Here is a 20,792-nt window from a genome sequence, read left to right on the forward strand (position 1 = left end):
GTAGTTCAACTGAGTGAGAACTTACTAAAAAAATAGTAGTTGAAAGTTTAAAAATATATACAAACAATAGCAACTCTATTTCCCAGGTTAGGAAGTAGAGCCTCAAACAAACAGGGACAGAGCTAGAGTTGCCAAGCCCTTAGGACGCATAAGTGCACCATCCACCTGGAAGAGGTGACTAGAGGTAATAAAGCCTGCCTTTCCTAAGCCCCCCCAGTCACACTGAGGTTGCCCAACCACTGGTCTAGGCCACAGCCAGCCCACTGCACACAGCCACAGCCAGATGCTTAAGAAGAATCTTCCATGCGCATCCTCCAGAGAAAGAATGAAAGGGGAATCAGTGACTCCGCCCAAGTCAGGGACTTTAAAAGATGTCCTCTCTGGTGACACACAGAAGTAATACAAAGCCACACAGAAGACTCTGCTTTTAGCAGTTCATGGAAGAGCAGTTGTGTGTAGGAATGCCCCTGGCATTACAGTGTTGAGGCCAGTGCTTTTCTGTTTCATTGACTTTACTGCAAAGTTCTGACTATGGCCAAGTGGAAGATAATGCCTTGGTAAATGTTTCAGATGCTTTCTAGAAAAAGCAGATCATTAAGTGCCAGATCTCACTGGCCTCTGTGGTACCAACTTACTGGAGAGACAGGTGCCTCCTGCCTCCTTGTGGTTTGCTTGGAACAAATTAATCATGGCTCTTAAGTTCCCTCCTCTTGAAAAATCACAGTAGTTTCCTGTCCCTGCTAGCACTAAAGGACAGGTTCTGCAGTGTCACATTCAGGACCCCTCTGACTACAAAGGAACCAATGCTTTATGGGGTAAATGTGCTAACCCAGCAAACCCAGAAAGAAGGGCCTTGATTCCCAACACCACAGAGCTGCTAGCTCTGACAGTAACCCTCCGTGGGAGAAAGGACACTTGGCTTTGCAGAATGCATAGAAGTGGAGTGGGTTTTCACTGTCCCTTCTTTCAAAGAAGTTACCTCGAAGGTTACAGCTGGAAGGTGAGGATAATCATAATGACTTGGCCACAGGCTCCTGACTCCCAGCTGTGATGTTCTTCTCTGGCCCTGTGTGTATCAGTAGAGCAAAGCAAAGGCACACTCTCCACCTGACCCTAGTGGTACCCAGATCTCCTTATGCAGCCTTTTCCTAGAGCTGATAACACAGCTGCATAAGGAACTATATATTTCCCAGAGTAGCATGGAGTACAAATGGGACATTGGCTGGCTATGTATACAAGGAGGTTTCTTGCTGGATTTACCAGTCTGGTTCTCGTTCTCCTCCCAGAGAAGTTTGGCTTTGAACATTCCCTCTATCCCTTGGAAAGGATCCATTCTCCATGTCCCTATTGTCTTGTGTCTCATAGGCCAGCTCTGACCCCTTCTATCCTCAGCCCTACTCAGCACGAGTATAGCTCAGCCCTGACAGAACTACTTCTAAATTAGAAAGAAGCTCCAGATTTACTGCTGCTAATTGGAGGGGGACGGAGACCACAAGGAGAAGCATCCAGGGTGGTAGTGAATGTGGTGGCCATGCCATGGCTGTGTGGGCACAGGGTCCTGAAGCTAACTGGTGCCTGGAGTGAAGCATCTTGGTTTCTCTTCAGCACTGTCCTATAACATGAAATTTGCCCTTTAAGAAAAGCTGTGCCTCCCATTTGGGTAACTTAAGGATTCAACTTTCTACTTTACCTACACACTCATCTGTGCTAAGGACATTGGTATGGTGCCACTTAATGCCCTGACAAAATATCTGAGCTCTACACTTTGCCAGCAGAGCAGTGGGTTTGGTTGGTTAGAGATCTTTGAACCGTAACAGTGGGTCTAAAGCTCAGAGGGAACTCACAGTACATTCGTCATCTGTGGAGGCAGTTCCTGTCAAAGGCCCTTCTAATTTGGTGCTTGGTTATACTAACGCCTCAGTGGCACTGCAATTTGTGTTGTCTCAAAGGCGCTGCTTCATGCCATGGGACACTCATCTGTGCTCTCCCTTCCAGAGACTGCATGAAAGGAGAGGAAACAGAGAATAAGAAGATCGGCTGTACTGTTAACCTGATGGTAAGAGGACATGGGTGGTTAGCTTGGTCTTTCTACAGGCGGTGATTATAAACCTAAGCATTTGAGTCAACGCATCAGTTCCATTACTGGTATCTCAGAGACCTGCACTTCATCAGCCACCTTCCCACTGAGAAAAGGAGTTAAATGTCCTTTTTGGACAGTGCTCTAGCCTGTCCTCTTGACAAGGTCTTGACATACCCTAATTCTCAGTCTGCCCAGAGCTGCCAGTAATTCCACCCCTAGTAGGTATACCTTCTGACTGGTCCCTTCTCTTCTAATGCTGTCTACCTCCATGATCTGCCCTCTTCCTCCTGCCCAGCACACACATGGCTTTGACCAACTGCCTGGAGCGCAGGTGTGACCAAAATGGGGAAATTCAGTTTTATGTTTATATCCTTCTCTCTTACAGAACTTTTACAAATCTGAGATTAACAAAGAAGAGATGTATATCCGCTACATTCATAAGCTTTGTGACATGCATCTGCAGGCTGAAAACTACACAGGTGAGTGGGAGGGGAGGAATCATGTGTCCCGTGAGGGCAGACCCGGTGATATGCACAACTGGCAAAGAAAGGCTCTGGGATGGTGCCTGCCAGATCTCAGCAGTGTGGGACCCATGAAGCACCCTCACCTCACTCCTGCCCCCTAGCTCCTCAGGGAGAGAAAGCAGGCAGAACTTCTGCTTGTGCCTGAGTGTCATGTCTTCTGCTGCCTGAAGCTGCACCACTCTCCTTGCCTTCTGTCCACACCCTCTGAGATCTCAAATGTGACCTGAAAACCTGGTGTGCCAGGTTCAGCGCCTCTGTGCTCACTGTCCCTCCTCATGAGCAAAGACTTTCTTAGGATCTTGAGTTAAGTGAGAGCTTGAGTTAAATGAGATAATAGCTCAGGAATATCTGCTGAGCCTAGGACTTCTGAACTTGCTAGCAGACCTGCCTAGACTCTTTCCCTGCAACCGCACAGCAGTTGATCTCCCAGCAGAGAGTATGAAGAGCATTTGTCTGGCATTCTGACAGGCCAGATGGGACCCTTTTATTGTTTCTACAATTTAATCCACTACTAAGCCTTTCCTGATAGAACAAATTTAAAAAACATTTTAACATGTTTTTCACACTGTTTACTGAGAGCTACTCAGAGACAAGAAAGTATATGCATGTGTGTGTGTGCCCTGTCTAATCACCTTGTTCCCCCAAAATAACCACCTTTTTTGTTACAGTGACCAGACTCTAAATCTTAGCGCTTGGGCCATAGGACTTGAATTTGTGGATAGACCAGTGAAATCAAGTCATTCTTACCCATAAACACTACCAGAATTAGAAGGGTTTTTGTAGAAACACAGGATCTTTCTTATCTCTAGATGTTAAGTAGTGTCTGGTATAGAGGCCGCCTTTCCTGGCCACACAGTTTAGCAAGAATTAAATCTGAAATTATTGGGTTTAATCTGCCATTATGTGCATCTACTTCATTCAAGAACCCTCTGAAAGGGTAAGGAAATGAATGACTCTAATAAGTTCCATGTGTCTGTGGTCATTTACTAAACTCCTGTAGGCAGGCCATGGCTAAGAGACTAGGTCAAGGATTTAGATAGAGAGAGGACACTGAGCCTGTGTCTAGTGCCCTTGGGAATGACATCTGAAAAGAATATAATATGGACAGGGAAGAAAAAGACTTCATAGTTCCCTGAACTCCAAAGGGAAGCCTTGAGTGCCTCACAGACTTGTCCCCTGAGATAAAGGGCAAACTGAATCCAGTGAACAAGCATGGGCATACCAGCAGGACGGTTCTGTGGCCAGAGCACAAAGAAGCAAGAGTGAGGAGGGGCCTGGAGAGTGACTGCAGGCAGTGTGGGCCTAGTCAAAACGAGATGGTTCACAAAATAAATTAGAAGTGCGTTTCTTCTAATGGGGAGCAGACTTGAGTGGGGCCTTAAGCCAGGCCGAAGTTAAAACTAATTAACTTGCAAATAGGAGATACCCACTAAAATGATCTAAAAGAATAGGAAAGAATAGATTGTAGCAGGACCCTGAGCAATGGATATAATTCAGTGTGGCTCATTCCTTAGACTTTAGGGAGCCACCCTATTTAGCTGCTGCCATTTTATATAATCCTCTCTAACTCTTCCACATATAACACAAGGTGTCTCTGGACCTCCACCCTGGGGTCAGCATCAGCATGGTCCCATCGCGCAGTTACCGTCGTTCACACTCCTTCTCTCTGATCTGTCTAGAAAACAGTAGAGAGGAAGGGGGAAAGGATCATTCCCAGGGCTGTACTGAGAGCATAAAATTGAGCTGGAGACATTGAGGTTAGTTTAGGGGGAGCTGAGAGAAGTCATGGTCATTTTTCACCTCTAGCATAGTCAATTAAGTAAAAAGGAACCCAGGAACCTTCTCTGATGTGTCTGTCTCTCCCAAAGGAAGGTAACCTGTGTGTAGACTCACAGATAACTGGACTATATTTTATCTGGAACCCAAAACAGGTAACTGGGCTTTGGAATCAAATTGTCTGTCAGGATTTTTGGCTTCTTCATGGTGTGGTCAAGAGTTATTAACTGGCTGGGCCCTCACTCTCATCTGTGTCCCTGGCCTGGGCTATACATGCCTTACCCTGGTATTCTGCTTAGCCCAGTTCCCTGGCACCAGGTTGCTCTTGGGCCCCTGAGGCAAAGCACCTGGACCTCCATATTGCCTCTCTCCACAGAGGCTGCATTCACATTGCTCCTCTATTGTGAGCTACTGCAGTGGGAAGAACGGCCACTGCGGGAATTCCTCCACTACCCATCCCAGACAGAGTGGCAGCGGAAAGAGGGCCTGTGCCGCAAAATCATCCACTACTTCAATAAAGGCAAGGTAGGTGGCATGAGTCAAGCCTTTCAGCCCCTCAGTGTCTGCAGTGCACATGGCATCTTGACAATGTGGGCATGGCAGCAACTGCAGAATGATGTGTGGGCCTGTGAGTGGGTGGATGCCCAAACACATGTGTCAGATTTGGAGGCAACATGATTTTCTCTGGAGAAAAAAAAAAATAACATCTTCAGTAGCTTGGAAGTCAGTTCCTGATAAGGGGTATAAGAGTTGTCCCCACATAGCCACTTTGTATATCTATAAATGCTACTACTCCAACAGCCAGAGCTCTGAGCCCCCACTTATATTTATTAGATTTACTTTAAAAAATTGTGTAGCTTTCTAATCTGCCATAGAACATATGAACTGTAAAAATGAATGGATTTTAGCCATAGCCAAAGGAGGCCTGTATTGCCCCTTAATGGTGCATGTTCTTTTCTTTATTTCCTTCCTCACAGCCTGGGCTTCTCTCATTGGAGTTATTCTCCACCAAACTTGATTCTGTAGAATTGTTAACATTGGTTCAGACTACTTTGGGGTTTCCCAGTCATACTGCTCCCATTCCTTACAGGGACTCTCTGAGCAAGCCTACCATTGGGTATGATCCACACGCTGGAAAGACTGAGGTTGCATAATTTGCCAGAGATGTCCTCTCATTACCCTGCTTTGAGCATTTCTTTGAAAAGCTGAAATAGGATCCTTCAAGCACTGTACTGTCTGTGAACACCTGACTCAAATGGAAAGTGTTTCAATGTTTTCCCATCATAAAAAAAATAACATTAATGATTTTGACCCATACATCAGAAAATATTCATCAGTTTTACATAACATAGATGACTTCTGTGTTTGTCAAAAACATTCACGATTCACCCTTGCAGGAAATGTACTAGTAAGTACTTTCCCAAATCACAGAAGCTCTCGTGTAACTTAGCCCAGAAGGGAGGCACTTGCTCAGCGCTCAGCCAGCCACATGTAACTAATCCACAGTGCCAACCAAAGCCTCCTCTCCTGCTGGTCCTGGACTTAGAGCCCCAAACCAGCACAATTTTAGGCCTGTCTTCCTGTCACCCAGTCCACCTACTTACCCACATTCCCAGCAAGCTCTTCCCACTCAGAGGGAATCCAGCATAAGCACAGTGTGAGTTTAAATGAGTGCTTTTAGTGTATTAGTTATCTTTTCTTTCTATGGGCACAGAGTACAAAACAGAGAGTTATGCTGATCCAATTGCACCTACAGTGGGACATGTAAGCATTAATGGTCTCCTCTTCATGTAATGTTTAGAAAAGCAGGTTTAAAGATTAGTATAGACAAGAGAATGATGTACTATAGATGAGCAGAAAGGGAGGTTCCATAGACCACTGTCTCAGGGATTTCCCACCCCTTTCAGCAGCACTTCTGCTGTGAATTGCTGGGGGGTCAGGTTCTGTGCTGAGTACAGACCATTCGGTGAAGCCTTTCATGGCTCATCCTCAAGGCGGTATTTACCAGATTCATTCTCTTGGGCTTATTCAAAAGGTCCAACTTTGTTCCCATGCCCCTGTACCTGATACACTCTGTGTGTAAGACTAACCGGTTCTTCTTGAAAGCATTCAGGGTTTGTGTTTTTTTTTTTTTTGTTTGTTTTTTTTTTATAATGGCTACAGAAAGCAAAACTTGGCTGCAGCAGGAAAAGTGTTTCTGTAGTTCTTGGTGCCAGAAGAAAAGCTACCGTGGCAGCACCAAGCCAGCAAAAAAGAAGGGTCTGGGGGAGGGGTAGGTAAAGGGGTTTCAGCCCTCAGCAGTCCTGCCTCACAGCCAGAACTCTTCTGGCTTCCACACTCTCCCAGCCTCTCTGGTATCTTCTTTAGACAGGCAACGCAGCCCCCTCTGGTCCTATGTTTATATCCTGAGTACCTAGAGGACTCAGAAGTTCAACTTGTGACCATAGCCTAATCCTGGGCCATTCTACCTAATGAGGAGGTGTTTAGGAATCTGCTCTAAGATGTGTCAGGCTCTGGCTACAGGGAGTTAGCTCTCCAGGTCAGACAAGGTGAGAGGGAAACTAAAGGAAGAGGATGAAGCAGAGAGGTGTTGAAAGAAGGGTGTGGGTGTTTGAACTTAGGAGCCGGTCCTTCATCCCAGAACAGAAGGAGACAGGAAGGGAAGCTAAAGAGAGGTCTCTTTGCCCCTGTTTATCTGGCATACAAACCATCAGAACTGGAACAGCCTTCTCTGTGGAAATGGGTTTGGGCTTTCCTGCTCTAAGGGTTTGTTATTGCCCACACTCCTATAAAGAATGACAGGAATGTTGCTTCTAATATGTTGTGTGTAAACAAGTACAAAAACTGCCATTCTGGAGCCCCAGGCCTTTGTCTTCCTTTCCACTTTGATTAGAGTCCTAAGTCAGTGTGACTTTCATGCCATCCCTGTTGGAGGGCTGGGCCAACAGGATGTGTAAAAGACACATCTGCCAGAGTTAGTGGCAGTGATTGGATTCAGATACCGGTAAGGTATCTGAATCTTTTGCCTTCTGCCAAAAGAAGTAAATCAAGAGAAAAGATGTAGATGGGGATGCATTTTACCTACAGCATATACCCCCCACCCCATCTTCAGAGACAACTCTCAAAGCCTCCAGATCCTCAGGTGCTCCAGCTCAGCCTCTCAAGGCTACCAGAGTATCTTAAAACTGTTGGTCCTGACTCATTATCTCAAGATATTTAGGAAGGTGAGGGGAGAGTTTGGAGCAGCAGGGCTACAAATTAGGGTAGAGAGGCCAGCAAGGCAGATGAGCATTGATCCCAGTCTGTTGTGAGCCCTTGGCTGAAACCTGCTGAAGCAGCACTTGGAACTGGAGAGAGAACTGCCATGTGTGCCCTTAAAAGCTGCAGCGCGGGGGTGCAAGAAGTTTTCTAGCGCACTGAGGCAGAGACATTATGTTGGGGCATTATATTTTAAATAGACTATATTTATTTAAAATTCTCTTTGGTTTGTTTCAGTCTTCTTTGCTCGCGAGTGAAATAGTTTTGTCCTTCTCCCTAATGCTATTTCAATAACATTTTTTTTTAAATATAGTCCTTATTGTTTAAACATTTGCATTGAAATATTTATTGGTCAGCTTATATGATGCCAAAGACTTGCTGCAAAAAGTAATGATAAAAGTGAATTCAAGTGCAGCTCAGTAGTAGCTTCAGTATAAAAACTATAGATGTTTGTATAGCTGATGAGCTTCTTTATAGAGACAATATTTTTTAAATGCAGATTATAGTTTTTGAGATGGTTAGATTTTGTTATGTTAAAGCTTCTCATATTAAATGTTTCTAAGTATTTAATGGCTTCTTTAACTTCTTGATTTGTATATGGTAGTACAGCAAACTTGTTAGAATAGAATCAGTAGTAAATTTGGGGAATTTTAGAATGTTGCAGTGTTGTTGTTTTTTAATTGTAATAAAATTATGTATATATTTTTAAAGGTGTTAATTCCTTCGTTAACTCATTAAATAAATCTTGAGTACCTGCTCATGCCTGAGGATGAGGTAATGTTCCATGCTCTGAGGATAAAGTGAGCTGGGTCTCTGCCCTCATGCAGTTTATTATCTCATTGAGATTAATACAACAAAAAAAGCACTTTTTAAAAATAACTTCAGAGCAATGAAACAAAGAATGGATAGGAAAGTGCCTGTTCTTGACCAGGTAGTCAGGGAAAGGTCTCTCAGTGGTGGAGACACTTGAGTACAAACTTTAAATGCTGTGTCTTGGGCCTCCCCAGTGGCGCAGCAGTTGAGCGCTGGGTTGCGAAGCTGCCTGCAGTCTCTGTGACGCCGGTTCGATCCCCGGCTGCTCCCCGGCCACCTGAGGAGGGTCCCGCATGGCGCGCAGACCTCTCCTGCCGCCCGCTGCTCCCCTCAGCAGTGTACCTCGGTCCTTCTGCCTGTTCTGCTCCCCGCTCTGGCTTTGGTGAATTCTCTCACCCTCCCGCGCTTCTGACTGTACCCAGTGCTTGTATGAATAAATAAATAAATCTTTAAAAAAAAAAAAATGCTGTGTCTTATGCTGGAAAACCAGTGTTATATGTTATGCCTCACAGATTGGTTTTGAGCACATGTTCTTTGTGATATATGAGCTGCAGGAGGAAAGATGAGAATGTCTGAGGTGTTGAAGTTTTATTTCTGTTTCTGATGCAGAGCTGGGAATTTGGGATCCCACTGTGCAGGGAGCTGGCATGTCAGTATGAGAGCCTCTACGACTACCAGAGCCTAAGCTGGATTCGGGTGAGTTTTACCCCATCCCTCCCCCAGGCCTCACAGTAAGTGCCAGCACTTTCCTGGCATCAGTTTCTGAATGAGCATTCATTGCAGGTGCAACCCTTGGTTTAGTGCTCTGGCAGTATAGAAGAAGCAGAGGCCAAGGTTTTTGCCCTCAAGACACCTGGAGTTTGACTGGGGAACCAAAACACACACATGACATATGATGTATATGATCCAGACCCCAGTAGCCACTGGGCTTAGGGAAGGGAGAAGCAGCAATAGCTTGATAGGATGAAGGCTTCAAGGTGGGGGTGGCAGCTCAACTTTATGAAGAAGCTTTTCTTAAATGATATTTTTCAAGGATACTTCATGTGAAAACTTTATACAATCTTCCTCTGCTTTCACTTACAATCATTTTCAAGTACCTTTTTACTCCCTTCTTTGAAGCAATATATTTTTAAAAGATTAAACAAAATGCCCCCATGAACTTTGAGGGTGTCTACCAATTTTCTTCTGATTGCCAGTCCTGGGTTCTGAATCATAACAGCTGCTGAGTGCATTGGCAAAGAGGGGTCAGTGGTCTCAGTTTATCCTCCTTCCATACCCTTGTCAACGAGGCTAGCTCTGGGCATTCCCTGATCCAGACTGGGATTTGGGTCTGTATAACAGATGTGGTTCTCCAGCATTGGCTTCTTGACCTGTCTCTGAAGACAGCTGCTCCCTGGCAGGCTGGCTTGATGAATGCTTTAGAGCTATTTTCCCAGTCAAAGTTCAGTGAGTTTTTCTAATGTGAAGCCAGGTGAGCCAAGACTAAAAAAGACTGGCCTTGGTAGTACCAAACATCATGGATATTAATTCAACTTTTAAAGTTTAAAATCTAATTTTAAATCTAAATTGGAACCAGTATCAGTGATGCTGGCAACTGAGCCTTCTTCACTCCATTAGCATCTTTAGATAGATGATAGATGAACAAGAGTACTGCAGTTAGAATAATATGGAACAGCACTAAGAATTGCTGTTAGACACCTATAAGCAACACTACTAGCCAGGGGTCAATTGGTATAGTGTGTATCAGTCAAAACCAGAAATCCCTGGGGGAAAAAATTCATGTTAAATATGTACCCCTGAGAGTACAGGAAGCCTGGGTCTTTGTGGAACTGGATCCATACACTGGGAAAGAGGTACCTCTTTGGGCTGCAGTGGGCTGACCTATCCTCACCCCACCATCACATGGCAGTGGAGGAGGAGGAAGAGGTTTTCCTCTTCTATCTCTCAGCTCCTGGAGAAAGGCTGATCATGACCAGGGGTTACTTCTCTCTAGATTGAGTTGCTATGTTCTCTTTCTAAAAGACAGCTTTGGATGCCAGTAATAATTAAGGCAACCTGAAGGCATCGCCTTTCTCATTCACAGAAAATGGAGGCCAGCTACTATGACAATATCATGGAACAGCAGCGCCTAGAGCCTGAGTTCTTTCGGGTCGGCTTCTATGGCAGGAAGTTTCCTTTCTTCCTTCGGGTGAGTTCATTCAGGTAGTCAAAAAAACTTGTATTTTATACATAATTTATAACCTTGCCTGTTTTTTTGTTGTTTTCGTCTTCTTTTGAACACCTCTTTTTGAAGGACTGACCTGTAAACAAAAGGCACCTGGTTTTAGTTAACTGAACTGGCTGCCCACTTTAAATTGTTTCATTCTGCTGTACTACTTTGTAGCTGCCTGGAATGTGTGAGGGAGTTTTTCTTACCAAACCAATTGAGTTCCCACAGGAAATGACCAGGGTCTCACATAGTCCTATAGGTATGTTTGGAAACATTCCCACTATTGTGTCCAGTGCCTGGAATTGCTCCTCCTTGATGACTATTCTCAGTCAGACAGGATACAGGACAGTTCTCACCTAAGCACTAGGCTGGCCTCTTGGGTTTTGTTGCCTAAGATGATGGTTATTCCCCTAGTTGCACTGTATACGGTAAAGCCAGGATAGAGAACTACTGATTTGACAGGACCCAGAGGATAGCCCCCCTGGACTCTTGGGGCCCCATGTAAGCTGCCAAACTTTGGATTTGGCTATGGAAAGCCTTTTCCAGACAGCCAGATCTCTAAGCCAGGATGATGGCAGTCATTTCTCTCTACCATTTTGGAAGGCTGGGATATAGATAGAGTGGGAGGGATAACTAAGTGTAGACATACTGGTACCAGTTGAATAGTTACTATTTTTCTTTATTCAGCACAACACAGAAGCTCCAGGAGGAGTCAGCTTGGGCTTAGAAGTTGTAGCTCATAGGAATTCATCATTCTCAGATGACCTTAACCAAACTGTGCTGAGGAAGGGTCCCTGGGACTGCAGTTGAGACCTAAGACTAATTCTAATTGGCCTCTGTTCCAATATCTTACTAAAGTTTAAGTCCATAAATCTCCCTGTACAGCTGGAAAAATTCATAGGATCCCTTTGATACATTTGCAATCCCATCTTGATAGAGAATTGCTTTAGCCAGTGAGTACTAATGAGATTACTATCACATCAAAGGTCAGTTAGTCTTAATGGCTGCTTAAAAAAAGAGCCTGCTAGGGCCTCCCCCGTGGCGCAGCGGTAGAGTGCTGGACTGCGAAGCTGCCCGCAGCCTCTGCAGTGCCGGTTCCATCCCTGGCTGCTCCCTGGCAGGAGGAGGGAACTGCATGGCGCGCAGACCTCTCCTGCCGCTCGCTGCTCCCCTCAGCAGTGTACTTCGGTCCTTCTGCCTGCTCTGCTCCCTGCTCTGGCTCTGGTGATTTCTCTCACCCTCCCGCGCTTTTGACTGTACCCAGTGCTTGTATAAATAAATAAATAAATCTTTAAAAAAAAAAAAAAAAGAGCATGCTAGCAAGAGAGTCCAGGCTAAACATATTGTAGATATAAAACAGGTCAACTTTCCCATTTCCTTGGCAGTAATCACTCTAGACTAAAAGTAAAAATGATTTCTGTAGGAACTAGTAACACTGACAGGTGCAGTTTGTATTCTCTGCCTCATTGTAGGTCCCAGAGAGATTAATTCTGTTCCAGAGCATGGTATGAATGAGCAGAAGACCTCCTCAGAAGGACTGGGCCTGCTTCACTTTCTAGGGACTGGAGGCTTTTCAGGAGTGGCATGTTTGTGGACCCCATCAGCATAGCTCATACTCCAGCAATGGAGGCACAGGAAGCAGAAGGGGAAGGAGAAATGACACAATTAGAAACTAAAACTTCCTTGACAAACTAGTGATTCTGACCTTATAACCTAATTTCTCATTTTATCTTTGTTAATTATTCTTTCTTGTCATTTTATTGTTTGTCTACATAAACAATTTGTATACCTTAAGCCAGATTTTCCAAAACATCATTATTTTGGATAGTATAAAATCAGGCCCTGATGTCCCCCATTTCTATCCCTGCCAAACAGGATCTGTCCAGCATGTTCCATCTGACTCCCCCACCCCTTGCACATGTCACGGGGCACAGCACTGTCTCAGGGCTTTCAGAATTTTCTGACAAGTAGGACTTGACATAGAACCTGCATTTGAGCCATCTAAATAATGCTTGCAAATGACAGTCTGAATGCTCAAACATGGTTTTTGAGAGTGTCAGTAATGGAGGAAGAACAACAAGGGGTAGTAGTAAATGTCACCTGTCAATCCATCCCCATCTCCACCAAAGGAACAGTCTGTAAGGACTACGTTTCATGCATACAAATCTTCCTGGCCTTGTCCCATGCTACCTTCCCTTCCCTCAGCTGCTCAGTTCATCTGTAGCAAATGGAGTAAGTCCAAGTGGTGGTAACTGCCTTGTTGGCGGCAAGGACAAAGTACAGAGTGATGGCAGTCAGGTCTGTCATATGTGGCTGGTGAGGCTCCCACCCCAGCAAGCTTAATGTTGACAACCAGCTTCAAGGTCAATACTGTGTGCCTTCTTCCTTCTGGGTCTTCCCCAGAAGATGTGGCTGCTACTCCTCCCTCATCTTCCCTGAACACATAGGCCATCTATTACTTTAGCTCTGTCAGCTTGATTTCCCTGGACCATCTGCCTGCCTTGCTTCACAAATGTGATTATTTACTAATCTGCATGGAGACAGGAAAACATCCAGCTTTCCCTTCTTGGGGGAATTTCTGTTTCTCTTCATTTGACCCATGAATAGACACTAGTCAGGATTGTGCATTTGTGAGTCTATATAAAAAAGCCCATTCTGCACAATTACCTTTGTCTATTCTGTTTATCAAGACAAAAAGATTAGAAATGTCTCTGTGCTTCTAGAGAGGCCAGCCTGCTGCTCCTGACCTTAATTTCCCTCCTGATATTGCTGTTCCATTCTGATCCATCTGGACATGTAGTTCAGCCTCAGCTGAGTTCTCCCATAGTAAGATGGGAAGGAAGCCTATGGCTGGCCCTGGTAGGGATGGGGTAGGAGGGGGCAATGCCTGACATCACTTTATCAGAGTGGGTTGGGTGAGGCCATGGAGTAGGCAGACAGATGTCACCAAAAGGCTCAGAGGAATCTTCTCAAGCCACTCACTCTTGACCAGCTGTGACCAGTGCATTAGGGTTGAGGATGTCTTATTACGGCTTCAGTTCTTTAAGAGAAAAATTGAGATCTAACCCAGACCAAGTACAAGGTAACAGGATTTTAAGAAATCTGTAGTTAGAATGATGTTGATTTTGTTCTGCTGTTATTTTGCAAAGGAATTGCTGCCATTGAGGTTATTATCATTGCAATAAACCACTGGACTGGACAACACTGGACAACAACATCTATTTCTCCTAGATGATTTTTCAGACGCACACAACTGGTTGCCTCCTCCCTTTTTAAAATTATTTGATGGCGCCCACAGTGATCACCTTGGCACGGTCCTACAGACCTCTTTAGCCACCCTCCCACATTCTCCACATGCACCTTCCTTCCACCTGGACCTTCTCCTGTCTTGACCATTGTCCTGGTAGTGACTGTACTCACATAGACTACCCTTCCCCATGGTTCTCTACCAGGCTAAGCCAGGTTGACCTCTCAGGTCTTTTTTTGGGTCCTTTTTTAGGTGTGACTTTCTCCAAAATCCCACCCCCACCTTGCAGCCCTTTCTGGGTTAGGTTCCCTGCCCGCCTCCAGGCTTCCTACAGCCTTCCTTCCCTCCCCCAAGGCTGCCACTTCATAGTGCAATTCTCCCTTCTTCTGTCCCTCTCCCTTCTGACCACCATTCCCCTTAGGGCAGGGAGTGAGTGTTGTGCCCCACACCTGCCACAGGGCTCCTCACACGTTTGTGACATGAGTAACTGCTAACACTCGTGTGGACGTGGAGACTACAGGCAAGTCATAGAGTGTTCTCTAATGTTTGTGGCAGAACAAAGAATATGTGTGCCGTGGCCATGACTACGAGAGGCTGGAGGCCTTCCAACAGAGGATGCTCAGCGAGTTCCCACAAGCCGTCGCCATGCAGCATCCAAACCACCCTGACGACGCCATCCTGCAGTGTGACGCCCAGTGTATCTTTCAGCACTCGGTGGGGGAAGGAGGGCTGGGGCCCTGGGAGGGCCCAGCTGCCCCTATGCCGTGTTGTTGGCTTATAGGCTAGGTTACACGTAAGTCCTGCACCAGAGTGTGTCCTCATCACTGACCCACACCCTTAGCAGGGCCTTTGTGCCTCACAGAGGCATTCGCAGCATACCGTTAGCCCTGAGTGTGGGGGAGCCTCGTCATCAGTGGGGCACCTTTACCCCTCACATTGTCTGCTATCAACACCTGAGTCCCGACCCTGCCTTTTAAGGCATCCTCCTAGGCAGCCAGGAGCAGTCACTGTACCAGGGTCATGTGGGGTCCCACCAAGACTTGCCACAGGGATTCCACAAGGCTCTGTGTCTGGTTCCACTCCATGTCTGCACACTCCCTAGTTTTTGTTTTTGCTTTTTCAGGAGAAATGAGGCAGAGCCCCAGGGCTAAGTGGGGAAGGAGATGGGGGAGTGCCTGCACCTGAAGTCTGAAGGCAAACACTCCCTTCAGTGCCCCTCATCCCCCTCACACAGCTTCCTTGGAAACCTCACGACAGTCACCATGACTGTGGCAAGCTCGCCTCAGAGAGTGGAGGGCAGGGGACTCCCATGTGTTCATAATCACTCCAATGCGTAGTAAAAGGCTGTCTTGCAATAAAGATGGCTCACCTTGTAGGCAGGCTCAGACCCTGACAACTTTCTCACTCTTTGGAGAGGGCACCTGCATTCTTCTGACCCTTTGCCCCTTTTTTCTTAAAGGGGCCCTGGACACTTGGCTGTTTCCATCTCAGCCTGGCTAAGTGCTCAGGACAGTCCCCCTGGAGCAGGTGGAGGGTGCAGGTAGGGAGATCTGTTTTAACTGTGCTTGGGAACAGGGGCTCTGGTGCTCTGCTCTCCTTTGGAGAGATGACAAGTGTTAGCCCCTCAGAGTCATCTCTCTGGCAAGTCTGGGTTTCTCCTTCACTTCCTGCCCAGACTTGCAGATCTATGCGGTGACGCCCATACCAGATTATGTGGATGTACTGCAGATGGATAGGGTCCCGGATCGTGTCAAGAGCTTCTACCGTGTCAACAATGTGAGGAAGTTCCGGTATGACAGGCCTTTTCACAAAGGTCCCAAGGACAAGGAGAATGAATTCAAGGTGAACAAACCTAAAGTAGGGGCAGTGTTTATAGCAAGGTCGGGGCAAGCCCTACTTTCTCAAGAACTTGTCACTGTCGTATCCTACAAGCAGTCGAGGAATGGCAAAAATTACTTGATCACCTGTACCTGCCTGTGCCCTCCCTGCAGAGCCTGTGGATTGAGCGCACCACACTGACCCTGACCCACAGCTTGCCGGGCATCTCTCGGTGGTTCGAAGTGGAGAGGAGGGAACTGGTGAGACACATTCCAGATGGGGCTGATCTTCACAGCTGCTACATCAGCCTGGCTTTGGTGACCTTCCTCTCAGGACTGAAGAAAGAGAGCTTCAGCCTCCTGTCTGACCTAGGCTCTCCAGGCCAATCCTGGGCAGGGGTGGGCAGTGGGGGTGGATTTGAACACCTTTCATTTGCTCCTCACACACATCCATAAGCAGTCGGTATTTTTAATCTCCCAGTTTAGAAATGAGGAAACCGGTATTCTCTGAGGCTCAGAAAGCCAGCATTCTGAAATCAGAACTTGTGCTCTTCTCTATTTGTTGTGCCTAAAAATCAGAAAAGGAAATTAGAAAGGGCCCAGGGAGGCCCAAGGAGCCAGGGTGGAGGATCAGCATCACAGGTCTTAGATCCCTGCTCTCAGGACTGAAGTAAGGGAGGGATTGTCATTGTACCTGGGATGTCCCCCCAGGTGGAGGTGAGCCCTCTGGAGAATGCCATCCAAGTGGTTGAGAATAAGAACCAGGAGCTGCGGGCCTTGATCAGTCAGTATCAACACAAGCAGGTGCATGGCAACATCAACCTGCTCAGCATGTGCCTGAATGGTGTCATTGATGCAGCTGTCAATGGAGGCATCGCACGCTACCAAGAGGTGAGCTGGACCAAACACAGAGCCTGGTTGGAAAGACCGTTCTCCAGTGTCTCTTCTTGAGACTTCTAGCTAACCCTCTCTTGGCTGTGCCTCAGATGACTAAGATTGGTCCTAGGATGAGGCTTGAAGTTCCCTGCCACTCCCTATTTCTGTAGAATAGCTCTCTGGTAGAACCCTTTATTCCCTTTTATTTTCTGAACTCTGATGGATGGGTAATCCATCTGATTACGGAAAGATACTAAGAAGTACCCTGGAGGCCAGCCCTTCCCAATTAGTGAGTTATGGATTGGCTAAGAGACTAATCCCACACCCTAGCCATCTGCCTGCCTGCCTTACCCCAGTGATCCAGGATCCATGAGGGACTGAGACCAGCCAACACCCATGCTTAAATGACTTGGCCACCTTCAGTTCTTCGAGGAAAACAACACACTGGTGATTGCAGGAGGTTTAAGTAAGTGAGGCTAGAAGCCCATTGCTGTGTACCTATAAGGAGGCCTAAAACTTACAGGAGACACCCTCAGACAAAATTCTTGGGTCCCATCTAAGTAGTAGTCCTGGGAAGAGTCTTCCTGACTCTCCCTTTCCTTTCACAGGCCTTTTTTGATAAAGATTACATCACCAAGCACCCAGGAGATGCTGAGAAGATCACCCAGCTCAAGGAGCTCATGCAGGAACAGGTATGTCTTGCTGGGCCTGGAGGCCCGTGGCTAGCAGGGAAAGGCTCAGCACACTGCATGGCAGCAGTTATCAAGGGCTACTCCTTTGCTAACAAGTAACCTTGTCTGTCACCTGAATAGGTTCATGTCCTTGGAGTGGGGCTGGCAGTTCATGAGAAGTTTGTGCACCCAGAAATGCGACCTCTGCATAAAAAGCTGATCGATCAGTTCCAGATGATGCGAGCCAGTCTCTACCATGTAAGCTCATCCCTGCCCCTGCTTCAGAAGAACCATGTGTCACTTCCTCCATGTCTGTGCAGCAAACCAAAGGAAAGTGGGGGAGGTAGATGAGGGAAGGGGGATGTGAAGGAAAAGCCATCACCACCACAGAGAGGCCAGAGACAGAGGCGGGTGCTTTGTCTAGGGAAATGATGTCTAGACCCTCTCGTTCACCACCTCTCTAAGTAGAGCCAGATTCATGGGCAAAAAACATTTTTTTCAATGCCCTGTGCTAATGAAGAGAGGTTTTCATACAATGAAGAAAGAGCTAAAGTAGATGGCCCACATGTAAGAATTTCTATCGAGATATTTTTCATCCCAAGACCTAAAGAGGTAAGATGTAGCCTGAGCCAACTCTCTCGCCCACACCATCTTTACCCCCTCTCCCTGTCACATCTCTTTGCCCTTCCCCTCTCCCCCATCTCTTTTCCGTGCAACCTCTCCAACATGTCTGTTGACCCAGGCTGACATTGAGAATGTCACTAGGGTGGCAGTACTTTGGTCCTGGCTGCTCTTAGAGGAGTCTGGCAGGTTCTGGAGCTGGTGTAGGCCTTAGGAGATCTCCCTGACCTGACCTGGCTTGTAGGCCCCCACTGTAGTGTTTGGCCTAAGAAGGGAAGCATACAAGCAGAATCAGGGCATATATTCCAGGATTGGTTTCCTTCAGGGGTCTTACAGAGAATGCTGGTTGATTGAAAATAAGGTTCAAGTCATCTGGAGCCCCCAGTTCACACATCCTCACTCACATTTTCAACCATAATACTGACTCTAGTTTATAAAGTATTTTCTGGAGCCTTCCTGCTCTGTAATGTAAGCTGCCTACTAGATCTCAAGGGATATGAGCCCAGTTGCTGTCTTCTCATTACCCAAGACCCATAGCTATCTATGGGTGACAGGGAGCCAAGGGACACTGAGCCACTCAGTATTGGGCAAGGCTATCCTAAATAAGAAGTTTCTTCAGATGACCCTTCAGATAACCACTGGCCGCAGAGACCTTGAGGAGGCTGGACCACTCAGTTTCAGTAGGCCTGACTTGTTTGGGATTGAATTGCCTTGGTCTTGAACAATTGCATGAAATATAAAAAAAGAAAAGGAAACTTGCCTGTAGTTTGAGAAGCAGGCTCATTTTCCAGAGGGAAGCCCATAAAACCTGAAATGTCTCTTTTCTGAATGATTTCCCTATGGTATTTCAAGTTGGAACATGCAGAGAAAGTCTTATTTTCCCTTTAAAATTAGGAAATTAGGATGTCCATTTAGTTAAGGATTTTGGCAGTGTCACTAGATCTGATGGGTATTCATTACCTCTCATTCCACTGTGTCTTCTGCTGGCTCGACTGGTCTCTGCTCTGTGCAAACTTCCCCATCATAACAGATGAGCCAGGCAGGTTAGGGACAGGGAGAAGGGGATATCTACCATTCAAGCTTTTTACTTTAGTCAGGTCACTGTGGCAAAAAGCACAAAATGCTCACCCATTTACATAAAGGTCTTGCATGCACACTGGAGGTGTCTTCTCCAGCAGCAGAAGCATATTTCAGTTTTCTATATGCTTTGGAAGAAGAAAGTAGAAAACTTGTTACTTCTTCAGAAACATCCCTGCTGGACTTAGGAGCCACAGACTGTGAAGGACTTGAGGAAACCTGGACAACTATGCTGCCTCCTCATAGTCACAAGTATAAACCAATGCCCTGTCACCCAGGAAGCTTTAAGATCAAAGTTTCTGCCACGATGCCTATGTACTTAATAAGAATTTAATTATGCTAAAATAGAACTGTGCTGTCTTGAAATTACTTCCATCAGCATTTTGTATCCTGTCTCCCTATGGACTGTGTCACAGACAGCTTAACCCAGGTCACCAAGAGCTGGGCCACTTAGCAATCCAATAAAATACAAACCCAGTCCTTATGTAAGAGGTACTCACTGACTGACAGCTGATAATCAGCTCTTTCTCTCCTGCTTCCACCTCTTGTTCTACTTATTCTATGGTGAGAAAGCCTGTTCGCACAGCCCTGTGAGGTCTTAGTGAGGTCACAGCCTTAGTGAGGTCAGCCTGGTACCCCACAGCCTCTAGTGCAGACGCCAGTGCAGTTAGAGAATGTTTTAGTTGTGAAGGGATCATTGCCCAAAAGAAATCATCAGTCAGGTTTAGCCAACAGTATATGATATTTTTTTCTTCTTTTACATTTCTATCACCAGCCTGCTCTTCCTTCTTATCCCTTAATGATTCATTCTTTACTCTCTGATCAAGGGGCATTCATTCCTCAACAGGAATTTCCGGGTTTGGACAAGCTTAGTCCTGCATGTTCAGGCACCAGCACCCCACGGGGAAATGTTCTAGCTTCCCATAGCCCCATGAGCCCCGAGAGCATCAAGATGACCCATCGGCACAGGTATGGCACAGGCACAACACAGGCCTTAGGGCTGGGGAGGGTCCCCTCCACAGAGGTAAGTCTAAATGTCAAAGATCAGAGTGAGGAAATCTTAATTAGCTCTTATGTGTAACTCACATGCCCTCTTACCCATGTCCATAGCAAACTCTTACATAACTCCTGCCAGGGGACCCATACTCTGCATCCAGTCACTCTCTCTCCTGCATAACAGAATAGTAGACATAGTATTGTGAGATCTCAAGAAGGGGCCATTTGGGATGAGAGATCTTGAGAGTAAGTAGATAATCACTAGGCAGAAAAGAGTTTGGGTTAGGAGGATGATGGAACAAGATCCAGGCAAAGGGACTGACATGTGCGGTGAGTAGTAAATGAAGTAGCTTGGTCAGCACTGCAAGTAGAGCCAAGTGGCTGGAGTACAGGATTCCAGGCCATGGAAGGGGGCCAAGACCAGCGCTGAATGGGTCTTGTTTATTCAGGCCTTTGGACTTGATCCCAAGGAGAATAAGAATAACCACTCAATTTTAAGAAAGAAAACAGCATGGTGATGTGGACATCAGACTCCTGAGCTTCAGGGCTTCTTTTCTGCCCTGGGGATACTCAAAATCTCTAGGCAAGGAAGGCCAGGCCAGGAAAGGAACCAGTGAGAGGGCCTTTCATTGGTTTTATTTTTTAGTGTGAGCAGCAAGTCAGACTGGGCACTCAGTAAATAAGAAGAAGTGAATGAATGAGGGGCTGCCTAGAATTGATAGAGGAAGGCTTTTGGCAAGCCTATGAGTGCATACGTGGAAAGAAGCCAACAGATGGTTCACAGCCAACTATTTTGATAGCTTTTCCATACCAGGAAGATAGCCCAG

General features: G+C 46.2%; 1 protein-coding gene across 1 annotated transcript in view; it reads left to right on the forward strand.

Annotated features, from left to right (window-relative positions):
* Nucleotides 1-20,792, forward strand: part of DOCK3 (dedicator of cytokinesis 3) — a 245,020-nt gene that overhangs the window by 208,691 nt on the left and 15,537 nt on the right. Inside the window, exons 35-46 of the mRNA XM_037501571.2 lie at nucleotides 1,996-2,056; nucleotides 2,466-2,559; nucleotides 4,757-4,905; nucleotides 9,061-9,147; nucleotides 10,535-10,639; nucleotides 14,463-14,604; nucleotides 15,583-15,749; nucleotides 15,899-15,985; nucleotides 16,436-16,615; nucleotides 17,209-17,292; nucleotides 17,413-17,529; nucleotides 19,817-19,938. Of these exons, the coding sequence (XP_037357468.1) occupies nucleotides 1,996-2,056; nucleotides 2,466-2,559; nucleotides 4,757-4,905; nucleotides 9,061-9,147; nucleotides 10,535-10,639; nucleotides 14,463-14,604; nucleotides 15,583-15,749; nucleotides 15,899-15,985; nucleotides 16,436-16,615; nucleotides 17,209-17,292; nucleotides 17,413-17,529; nucleotides 19,817-19,938 (1,395 nt within the window). The remainder of the gene's footprint in view (nucleotides 1-1,995; nucleotides 2,057-2,465; nucleotides 2,560-4,756; nucleotides 4,906-9,060; nucleotides 9,148-10,534; nucleotides 10,640-14,462; nucleotides 14,605-15,582; nucleotides 15,750-15,898; nucleotides 15,986-16,435; nucleotides 16,616-17,208; nucleotides 17,293-17,412; nucleotides 17,530-19,816; nucleotides 19,939-20,792) is intronic.

This window comes from Talpa occidentalis, unplaced genomic scaffold, assembly GCF_014898055.3.
Source record: "Talpa occidentalis isolate TD23 unplaced genomic scaffold, MPIMG_talOcc4v2.1 talOcc4.10, whole genome shotgun sequence".
NCBI classification, from domain to species: Eukaryota; Metazoa; Chordata; class Mammalia; order Eulipotyphla; family Talpidae; genus Talpa; species Talpa occidentalis.